Consider the following 12,348-nt stretch of genomic DNA (forward strand, 5'->3'; position numbering starts at 1 on the left):
AGCAATTCTAGAGCATCCCTGAAGGACTTCAGCACCCTCCCTTAGTTTGTATAGAAGCAGCCACAGCTTAAACAATCCAGCCCTAAGCTTTCCTGAGCCATTGCCATGTGCTGTGATGTCACACCGGCTCTACTTGGAAGCCCATGTGGTTATATCTGCTTCTCAGCTGGACTCCGCTTCCTGAGCTTTCACTGGAGGAATCCTGCTGATGGATTGACAGGAAGAAATGTTATTGAGGAAGGAAAATGAAACCAGGATAGGGGAGGTACATAATTCAAAAGGTGAAATTCTCCTTTGCTCTACAAACGTGATGAATAAAGCAGAAGGAGGCCTAATCAGATCTTCTCTCAATAACCGAACGTTTTGTGTCCATTATTAGCTAGGTTTGTTTCTTTGGAAGTCACCCTTATAGTCATACCTTCCTTCTCTGTGCAGACCCTCATGTTCAGCACAGTTGGATTGAGGTTGTTAAAGAGCTTCTACAAGTCTTTTGGAGACTGAACTCCTGCCAGTACCTATGTTCCATCATTCCTTGAAGGACCTGGGACTTGACTCTATTCTCTGAGACCAAGACTAGAAGAAGACTGAAAGCATACAGACAGAGGTGAAAGTGGCTCAAAACTTAGCTGCAGAAAATACATACCCCAGCCCAAGAGATAATACCACCGCAAGCGTTGCTTCTCAGTAAACACGGCCATGACGATGAGTGTATGAAGATAGATCCCTTCACAGAGCATCCAGAAATAGTTGCAGGCCATCATGTACTGGTGGAAAAAATGCAAAATCTTGCAGCTCACCTGTCAGAAAGAAAGGAAGATACTCAGAGGAAGACATAGATAAAGATCTGGCAGTGAACACAGAGTAAATGTGAAAAGAAGCCAAAGTATCTGCATTCAGCTTGCAAGGCAGTTTCCCAAGCATCTGTAAACATGTGCCACCCGCTATACCCACAAATCAGAGTGAATGCACAGATCACTGGTATTACATGTAAATAGCCAAATAAGCCAGTGGAAAACTAGTCTACAAAATGTTCTTCCTTGTTACATTCTGGGGACTTACACAGATGGGATCATTTTCCTTCAATTAGTCAGACTCATAATCTTAGGCACTATCTAGGGATTTGATGCATGACTTTTATGGCCCCTTTTCTATGGTCAATGAAGCAAATAACCCAGATATTTTTAATGCTCCTCCTGAAATTCACTGATTTGTTGATGATGTCCCTTTAGCAGTAAAGAGGAGAGAGTCAGGTGATAAATTTCACATCTAAACCCAGGGGATATGCTGAGCCTAGCTGCTGTTTATGCTTTTGTTTTCATATGGGAGCTTTGGTTTACATATTGGGATCAAGTCCTCTCTGGGCACAGAGATTAGGATGACATCCTTGCTGAGAACTATGCAGATATAGGAGCTATACCCTTAGAAGAGTCAGATCAATATTGTTGTCTGTATAGAAATAACCATTGCTTATACTGCATAATGGAATACTTTTATTCACTGGTCACTCCTGGAATAGGACTTTTCATCTTGGTACATTAGCACTTTGGAGTAGTTTTTTGTTGTTGTTGTGGGGGCTGCCTTGTATATTGTTGGGAGTTTAGCAGTATAACTAATTTCTATCCACTAGATATTAGTAGCATCTCCCACACACTCTTGACAATCAAAAGTGTCTCCAGATGTTGCCCAATCTCCCCTGGGGAGCAAAATACCCCCAGTTGAGGATGCCTGACTGAGGGTACTTAGCTGTGCTTATCTCTTAACAACTATAACAACAACAATAATGACAACAGAATTTAGCATTCAAAATCTTAGGTATTAGGGAGTAGTTATTTGCATTACTATTATTTTACCAAATACTCTGTTTTACATTATGTTGCTTCTTATTTTGAATTTGACTGCATTTTAGGCCTTTTCATTAAAAAGCAAGATAGCCATGAAGTGACTTTCAGTACTGTAGCAACCTTTTCCAAACCATGCATTTTATTTAATGCATAAGAGTAGTAATTCGTTTACTCAGAACCTGTTGTGCTGAGCCAACAGATATTCTATTGTGTTTCCTTTTCTATCAGGGTTTATTGAACATAAGGAAAAGCCCCCTGGGCCCAGGAGAAGGCAGATATGGCATTGTCAGAGGTAGAATCAACCTCTGATTCTGACCAAAGTGGTACAGTGGTGCAGATAATTAAAAACACCAGGTAATCTAAAAGCAATTTATATTTGGCTCAGAAAAGCACTGGCTTCCCTTCCCCCCATCTGATTACCTTCCTAACTGGGATTATTTGATTTAATATAATGTTAGTTTTGTATTTTCTAAGCGAGTACTTGCTATATTTACCTAACACCCAAATATATAAGTAAAATATGAAATTCAGTTGTTACTCTGGATTCATTTGGAAGACTATTCTTATTTAAAAGTCCTATTCCTTCTGGATCCAGAAATTAAGCATACGTTTTGGAGGCTGTCATGTGGGCAGAAGGAGATGGGAAGAGAACAAAGATGATGGTCTTATGCCTTTGTCACCCAGAACAATTTTGGCTTCAAGTTTTTTTTTTTTTTTTTTTGAGGCGGAGTCTCGCTCTGTCGCCCGGACTGGAGTGCGGTGGCCAGATCTCAGCTCACTGCAAGCTCCGCCTCCCGGGTTTACGCCATTCTCAGCCTCCTGAGTAGCTGGGACTACAGGCGCCCGCCACCTCGCCCAGCTAGTTTTTGTATTTTTAGTAGAGACGGGGTTTCACCGTGTTAGCCAGGATGGTCTCGATCTCCTGACCTCGTGATTCGCCCGTCTCGGCCTCCCAAAGTGCTGGGATTACAGGCTTGAGCCACTGCGCCCGGCCGGCTTCAAGTTTTATATACAGTTAATTATTGTTATTTTGAGTAGTTATAGTCTATAAAGTTGCTTCAAAAACTGAAATAGCAAATACTGAGCCATTGCTCCTAGGGGAAACACATGGTTAGGTTCCTATAAGCCTCTGGTCACAACATTTTCATCCAGCAATGGATAGCTAACTTTGTTTTATGTGTTTTGTTTAAAGACACCTTATTTAACGTATGTTGCTGCTTCATTCACACCAAACTCTCAGTCAATAGCACTATAACTTCTACCTGAAGAAAACTTCACTGACACACACATATTCTCTGTAAGCCACATCACCGCTTTCTTGTACTTAGGAACACCATACAGCACTTCAATATTATGCTTGGGGGGCTATTTAAAACAGTAAAATCACCAACAAAATTCATAAAAATGTAAAAATCGTGGCAATAAATAGACCACAAAAAGGACATTTGTTTATAGTATGAGAACTGAAACAAGAAGGCACAGAGCATTGCCTTGTTTAACCTCAGCTGGGAGCTGCACATCAGGTGGCTCCAATTTCTGGACTGTGAGTGTCTGTGAATGATAGTGAATCTGCTAGTATTGATTTGGGGGTTACAAATAATTTATAGGAAAAAACAAATTTTCAAAGATGAAATTCATGAATAAAAATGAGAATTGACCATATTTGGGTTTGGCGTAAGATATTGTTTGGAGGTAAAGGCCTCCAAAGCTCACACAAATTTTGAAAATCACCAGTCTATTCATTTTTAAAATAAACACCTCATGAAAATAATTAGAAATATCCAGGTGATCAAGTTATTAGAATTTTTCACAAAAATAGTTTAGCACTTAGATCAATGTTTCATAACTAAGGTGGTTTATCAGTGTCACTTGAGAATTTTTTAACAAATGCACATAACCATACCTCATCTCTCTTTTTGTTTTCAAACTATTTTCCGGAATTTCTAATTTAGGCCCCTGGTTAAGAATCCTGTGCCCAAGATATTCAAGGTAATTCAGTTGCATTGAACAAACATTTATGGAACACCTGCTATGAGCCAGGAACTAAGCCAGCTCTGGGAGTATCAACATGAATAAGATATTGTCATATAGCCCCTGACTTAATTGTAACCTTTCCATCAAGGGTGGAGTAAACCAGGCATTAAACAAAATGATGGGGTCTCTTGATTAGGGTTAGTCCCTACTGCCATTCTGAGATGGTTTCTTAATTAGTAGCATGGGGTATTAAGGAAGTCACTCTCAGATCAAATAAGCTAAGCAACTTTTCACTAGCTTTCTAAAGGTAAGTCACACCAGTGTAATTTTGTTTAAAGTAGTATGATCTCCCAAATTGCAAGATAAAAATCTATATTCAAATAATATAAATGCATCACTCCCAAGTAAAATAAGAAATACTTGAAGCCAAAAGTAGATAAAATTTGAGAGTTATGCTCTATTTTATTTTCTTCATTAACATAAAAAGATATAATTGCCACTGTGAATGATATGTAAGTAAAAATCATACTATCCATTTTGGCTTCAGTGAGTCGTAACACTATTCAGTGCCCTTACTACTAGTTCATGTTTTAATAAAAATATACAGTTTGTTGAGCAGTATGTAACTTTCAAGTGGAAGGGATCCTTTAGTTTTTTGACTGGGTACACTATTTAATCTATCTTTTCCACAAAATGCCCCAAAGGGCACTTATAATAATTTGATTAAAATGGAATCAGAATTATAGAACAGTTTTTCCTCAGTCTAATGAATCAAGTCAACCTCAAAACTTTATACAAGATAGATGCTCAGCAGTGAATTTATTTCCTATTATATTTTTCAAGGACACTTAAGAAAATTCCTCTGATCTACACAACATAGGAAATCTTGTGTGGCAATATGTTCAAGAACCGTTGATAAGGGGGCAAAGAGTGCTTCCAAATGTAAACTGCTTTGGAATTTTTGTTTTTTAAGAAAAGAGCAACCTTATAATAGATAATCAAAGTTTTGAGGTGTTTTTCTGTTGTGGTGGGGGTAGAGGAAGACCTTCAGTATGAGAAATCGAAAGGAGACCAGAGCTGATCTGTGAAAACAACGAAAAGCAATGATCATGGCCTATGTCCTACTTTTAAGCAATTGAAAATCCACCATGAACTATTCTTGGCACCATTTGCACCACAGGCCTATTGCCAGGTATAACAGGGAGCTAAGGAATACTATCTTGCCTTTCAGAATGCCTTCCATCATCTTCAGAATGCCTGAAATGCCATATGGTTTCATTTCTTTCGCTTAAAGCTGTTTTCCTTGCTAAAATGCCAACACCTCAGGAAGGGATTACACACACATTTTACCCTATCACTCTCTGAAATCATACAGTAGGAAAATTGAGGGGTTGGGGGATCACAGAGAATGCAGATTTGGAATGTGATTTATCAAATATTTATTGAGCTTGTATTGTATTGCAGGCAGTAGGCTAGAAGATCCAAAGTTGTCAGAGTCCCTACTCCTAAGAAATTTACCATCTTGACAGGTTCACAAAAGAAGACCCAGGGAAGTGTTGCCAAAAGTAAGCACTCTGAAAACTTTGGCAAGGGCCAAGCCTGTGCATATTTCATTATCAGGGTATACTTAAATCTCATGATACATTTCGTGTGCACAAAAACTCTTAGTTTTCACACACACACACACACACACACACAACTGCAATTTCTCCCTCTCATTGGTAAAATTGGGGTATTAGATTCAACTTCTGTGTTGATTTCATATGGTTAGGTATAATAACACATTAAGGAAAATTTTGTGAGATGTTTTAGTTTTGTTTTGCTGTAAAACACATTTGGCAAAGGATAATTAAAAAGAACAGCCATATGTTTCCTATATTCTGCCAGGATTTGATTAAAATGCACACTTTAGATAAGATCTTTTGGTTTTTCAAAACGGTGGCTAAGTTTGATGCAGTAACTGTGCTTGCATTTTTGTGTCCAATCCTGGGCTAGGGCTACAAAAATAAAGTTCAATGCTTGCAATCAAGGAAGTTACCTTCAGGTGGGGAGACACATACATAAACAAATAAGTGCCACAATGTACAATGATTTCTAGAAAAGGTAATTTTTGTAGCCTACTTTAAGACAGTTAAAAATTCTCTTCTCAGTTGAGTCAGAGGAGAAAAAATGGATCAAACTAGTAGGGCTTGTGTTATTAATATTAAATAATCTACCCAGTTTGTGTGAAAATTTACAAGGAACAGATTAGCAGATTCTGCCAAAGTCACACACATTCTACTCTTCTTCCAACTTTTCTATTTTCTATTTTTGGGGCTGCAATATAGGTTACTTTATAGTAAAAGAGGTGACTGACTATTAATTTACTTTTCAAATTCACATGGACAAAACTGAGGCAAAATGAAGATCCTGAAGAGTATCTTCCCCATTTCTTTAGTTATCAGGGGGCCAAATAAATATGTCTGGAAACTTACAGCAAACAACTAAAACCACATACCCCACTATAGAAACATATTAATAAATAAAATATTTAAAAATTATTTTGAAATGGTCTAAAGAGTACCAACTCCAAAATACTTTGCACTGAATCAAAGCTGCCAATTTTACTTCTGCCAAGTTTTGTTTCAAAACAGAAATAAACTTTGCTATATGTTCAGCATGATCTCTAATGATTAAAGATAATTATTTACATTTCCCTGAAGCTTCTAAAAACTTTTTCTCATCAGTTCGCTTTAGCACAGAAGGAAGAGTGTGAAGTGATGTTTACTTGAGTAGGTGAAGACGAATCAATAAGTCAATTTCTAAATATTTTACCTGAAGGAATAGACATTTTAAGAGAGACTGAATAGTAAAGATTTATGGTCTATGTTGGTTAAATTGGTCAGGTTAATTTTTTTATTAAGTTTTATTTAATGTATATCTAGATTACATATTGAGTGAACATGTAATTGCTGTTAAATATGTTTCTACCTGATCCATTTTTATGTCTCTGTGGCCTCTTCCATCTCCACCCTCAGGACTTAAACCCAATAATATTTATATAGAGAGTGAGCAGCAGTTGCTTATTAAATCAAAATGAATATGGCTTTTGGTAGTGTTTATAATGTTGTTTGATTGAAAATATTTTAACTCCTAATTCGATATTATTTTATCAAGTATCCAAACAAGAGCTGCTTATCTATGATCTGACAAATAAATTCCAGGGAACTTTTAACCTAACAGCACATTAATTCTTACAAATGTCTGCAAAGATCAGTACATACCTGCAAGGGTCAGGCTGCTGACATCAATAGAAAACTTAAAATGCTGGGTGAATTCCTGTGGGGGCATCTTAAATTTTTGTCAAGTTTTTCTAGGTTTCCAGTGTGGGTTCTTTAGAGGATAGCAGGCCTAAGATCTGCTATACCCTGTCATTTATCCCCTGCAGTCTTGGTCGAACAGGTATTTCCCTTTGAACTATGGTCTTCAGACTGGGCATGCATATGTGCCTTTGGGTACACAAAGACTGCCCAAGGGGCATATGAATATTCAATGGCCATTTGCACCATTTCGTAGCATTCTTTAAGCTATCCTTTTCCATCTATCCTTTCGCTTTACAACATAAAAGAACACTTTTCATCTGGAACAAAGTTTACTGTGATTCATTACTCAAGTGTTAAAAAACTTTCAAATGTCAAACAATGGGACAATGGAAAAAGCTCCTTTAAAGATTAGTAAAGGTGCCCTAATCCTACCTTGAGATGTTGTTTTTCTCTGTCAGACCTCTTAAAGTAAATAAATTTGATATGGGGTATTCTAGCTTGTTGGAGTGTTCTATGAAGGGTATGGCTACTAGATCATCCTTTCATTCATACACTAAAAAATACATATTGAACAAGTGTGACATGCTCATGGGCTCCTTCACATTCACATGGTTATGGGGTCAGTAAAAGACCACACATAAATGTATACACAGAATCTGAGGACCGTCTTCTCTGACTCTCTTCTTTTTGAGATTTATTTTCTTCACTTTTGGGGAGCTGTAGGTGGCCTAAATTCTGTCTTCTATTATTCAAGTCAGTAAAATTGAGAGTTTTCTATCAGAGTTTTACCTGTCCTGGAAAGGGATAAAACCATGGGAACTCTACTCACAACTATTTCCATTTTAAAGTCTCATCTTCTTTCTAGCATCTCCCTGTCTTGGTCTCTCTCCAGGATCTTCAGATAATTTCTTTTTATATTTTGTTCAGGGTTTGTAGTTGTTATCTGTGAGAGGTTTTTGCCAGACAGGAGCTACTCAGCCATCACCATTTTATTTTTAATCAATTTTAGATAATGAACCACTGTAATATATACTCTGTAACATCACATGAAAATTATGGTAGTAGGGTAATCATATGGGAAATTTTAAATAAAACAATTTTCTTCAAAAAGTAGGTCTTATATGATTCAGATATTACAGGATATGTAGCTCAATAACAGTCCATCTACATTTCAGGAGTAATCTTTTTCCCCCAGTTTATCTATTTAGTTGTAACACTTTTTTTTTTTTCTGAGACACTTCCTGCCTTCATGATTTGTAGTTTATGTTAATGCCTTTCTGGTCTTGAGATAATGCTCAAAAAAAATATTTAACAATATAGTTGCCTGTAAACATTGTAGTTAAATTTTGATAGTATACTTGCTTTCACTTTGTAACAATAGTTCACCTTTTTAAAATTATTTACACTGCATGCAAATCATCCAGAACTTTTCAAAGCCCTTGAACTTATTACATGTAAAACCCATAAGCAGTTTTTCTCATGAAGAAGCATGCAAAGCTTATTTATCAGCCGAATTCAATTACATGTGACACTAAGAAGGATGCTTGCCATTGAAGTACTATTTATGTATGCAATTGAATATTTTTTCTACAATAACCATCTTTACATGGGGCTCATTTAAAAGCTCGTCCTTTTCTGCTCCCCTTATCATTTCAATTAAAAGAAAATAAGCTTTGTCTGAATCAAATATACTCAGAGTCCGTTCTCTCCATCCCTCCATCCCAAACTGTGTTTCCTCAGAAGAAGAGCAATTACAGAGCAAACAAACCTAAAAAAAAGATGGAAAGGGTCCCACTTCATGCGGTCATCATGTAAGTTTCGTTTTTCACCAGTCTGCCCTTGTCCATGAGAAAGAATTTGAGATTCTGATTCAGAAGCTGTGGTGTGGGGCTTGAGATTCTGCATTTTTTATTTATTTATTTAAACATAATAATCTTTTAATTTTATTTTTTAGTTTTTTAAAGTTCTCCTTTCATTATAGATACAGAAGATATATATACACCATGGAATACTATGTAGACATAAGAAAGAATGAGGTAATGTCCTCTGCAGCAACATAAATGCTTCTGGAGGCCATTATCTTAATTAATGCAAGAACAGGAAACCAAGTATCACATGTTCTCTTTTATAAGTGAGAGTTAAACATTGATCACACAAGAACATAAACATGGAAACAACAGAGACTGGGGACTAGTAGAGGCAAGAGGGAGAGAGGAAGATGTGGGTTGGGAAACCAACTATTGGGTACTATGCTCACTACCTGGGTGACAGGACCCGTACCCCAAACCTCAACTCCATGCAAGATGCCCATGTAAAAGCCTACATGAGATTCTGCATCTCTAACCGCAGCCCAGGTGATGCTGATGCAGACCACATCTTGGAAGAATTTAGGGTTCAGAGAGGGCCTCCTCAGTACTTGTTGCAGTGAATTTACTGCAACTCCTGTTGTAAACTCCTGTTGCAGTAAACTCACAGTGCAATGAGAAACATCCTGACTTTGATTCACATATATTTTAAAACCTCATAAGGAGAATTACAGACCTTTTTGTCAACATGCCAGTTCAGTTAATAAACTAAGGGACAAAAAGACCCTCATCTCACCTGGAAAACTATCAACTTGTACTGTCTTTAAAGCCAGCTGAATGAAGTAGAAACCTCATCAGAAAGTCTAGCAGTAAGCAGCTATGTAGGAAAGGGCTGCAATCTTTCCTCAGAGGAATTTAAGGATGTAACATTTTCAATTAAAAGTGAGTCTGTTGTGCAATCTTGAGATGATTCCTGATAAAGTCTCAGAGAAAATGAGTTTGACTTTGTGGAACTGTGTAGTTGTGATTTGGTGTGTTTAGGAAAAGAATTAAAAACAAACACTGGAGAACAAAGTCTCATTTGAGATAAATACAGTGGGAGATGATGCTGAAATTGGCAAAGGAAGCACTTTGGAAGTGTTAGGAAGACAATGCCAGAGCAAACAGAAGGTTAGGCTATACACAATTCTGATTAAAAAACATAACAACAACAACAACAAAGAAATGTGGTAGGGGAATAAAAGTTAACCACTTACTACTCTCAGGGTTTGTTCTCTATACGGTATAGTAAGAGTCTTATATCACCCTTCACTGGGGATTCTCAAGCCACCATTGATTTAGCTGTATATTTTCAGACCACAGCTCTTGAGGTTATTTGTGATTTACAAGCCTCTACATATGTGTATTCTACTTTTATACTTAGTCCCTTTTAGAATCAAGCAGTGTTTTACAAATGCTCTGAGTTTCACACCTCCTGTGCTATATCACACAGAAATGAATAAGGTGCCACAGTTAGTAATTGACAGGTGATAAAGCCCTAATGATAAAGCTAACAATGATAATACAAATAATGATAGCTGATTTTTGAGAGTTGTGTGCCAGATGATGTTTTGTGGACTTTAGGAATATTGGCTTATTTTTCACAGACAGCTTTATGAGAAAGGTAGTATTATGATCTCCATTAGGAAAGTAAGGCACGGTGAGGTTAAGTAACTTACTCAATATTAAAGATTAATCTGCTAAGTAGAAGAGCGAGGATTTAGATCCTGCAGTTCAGCAAGAACAATGATGCAATTTGGACTAATCCAGCTAAGCACAACAAATATCAAATTCGAGTGTCACTTCACAACTTTCCAGCAATAATCCAACATACCCTAACAGAGTGTGCAAAACCTCTAGCATCTCAATTGAAGCTCTTAGGCAATAAAAACAAATATATAACAAATTCTGCACTAAATTCATGACAGCCTTCTCAAAGCAGGGGAAGCTAACTGCAAATTTTGAGATGAAGACTTGCTATGTAAAAGATGTCACAAGATACCATTTGTAAGTCACTGATTTCATGTGTAGTGGTACCACCAAGATCGGCCAAATGAAGGAAACTGGAGAATGGGTATATGTTTATATCCACTTTAGGAAGAGATTCTCCTTCAAATTTGTATGAGAAAGCATCCAATTATAAATAATAACTTTAAAAAGGAGTAAAGAAATCCTCTATACTTTTCTGCACCATGTGACCTTGGTTAAAAGATCATTTATTGATTTTGACATGCAAGTAAAGTGAAGTAGCATAAATGGCCAGGGTAGGATACTTCATTCCATTACCACATCTTGGCATTACTCTTTCTGCATTGTCCTTCAAATGCATCATACACTTTCGTTCCCAATCTAGTTTTTTTTCCATAAGCTACTGAAATAGATCATTTCAATCTGGTTTTATTTACCATTGACCACTCATCTCAAAAACTCTGCTATCGTGATTACCTCTTTCATATTTATATATTCTCCCTTGCACCAGCCTCCCTTGGACTGGGCAAGAGTCCAGTTTCCACCCTGGGTTTTGTCTTCTCTAGTGTCTTGGCTCTGAGCATCCATTCTAAGCTAATCTTCCTGTGCCTACCTAAGAAGAAGCTCTGACATAGCCTGGTGGCTCAATTGTCCTGAAAAAATAAAGGTTAGAAGACATTCACGTTGCTTTCCAGAACTTGGAATTCATTTGACTTTACTTATATAAGAGGCTATAGAAAATACGACTAGATTGTTTCAGTTTCTGAGGTGCAAAGTGCTCAGGTTTCCAGTAAAAACTAATCTCTCTGCATTGTGCCTTTCAGACCCAGATAAAAAAATTAGAGAGAAATTTATTTCTAAAAAAAATGACAAATATCCTGCTAGCTTCCTTTAGATGCAGCAAGAACAATGCTTTTAATTCTGCCTCCTGACTTTCTACATGAAGATCATCGAACGAGCACATAGAACAAAAAAAAATAAAGCAACATTTCAGATATTATGGAAATGAAATGCTCAAATGACACAAATAACAATGGGCAATTTTCACATCACTCAATAAACTGAGGATGTATTCAGCCCTTCTTTATGCCATGAGTTATTCTGAGTTTAACTTTTTTAAAAAAAAGAACGTGGAAGGAATAAGATTCTCACCCATGGCCGTTCAGGAGATAATTAACTTTCCAAAAACTACCCAGGGAAGAAACTTTTAAAGGGGAAAAGGACCACAGATCCACAGAGATTCTCCACTGAAAGTGAGGACAAGGCATTGTGTGTGTGTGTGTGTGTGTGTTTTCCTTACCCTCAACAAAATAATAACAACAACAACAAAAAACGCATAGAAATAGTGTGACAACATTTGGGATGAGGCAGCCTTCCTCTTTAAAAAATAACTTTTTAATATATTCCCATGGGCATTGG

General features: G+C 37.0%; 1 protein-coding gene across 4 annotated transcripts in view; it reads right to left on the reverse strand.

Annotated features, from left to right (window-relative positions):
- CALCR (calcitonin receptor) overlaps positions 1-12,348 on the reverse strand; it is a 155,335-nt gene that overhangs the window by 20,409 nt on the left and 122,578 nt on the right. For all 4 annotated transcript variants that reach the window (XM_010353149.2, XM_010353150.2, XM_010353151.1 and 1 more), the window contains one exon: positions 644-797. In XM_010353149.2, the coding sequence (XP_010351451.1) occupies positions 644-797 (154 nt within the window). The remainder of the gene's footprint in view (positions 1-643; positions 798-12,348) is intronic.

This window comes from Rhinopithecus roxellana, chromosome 6, assembly GCF_007565055.1.
Source record: "Rhinopithecus roxellana isolate Shanxi Qingling chromosome 6, ASM756505v1, whole genome shotgun sequence".
Lineage (NCBI taxonomy): Eukaryota > Metazoa > Chordata > Mammalia > Primates > Cercopithecidae > Rhinopithecus > Rhinopithecus roxellana.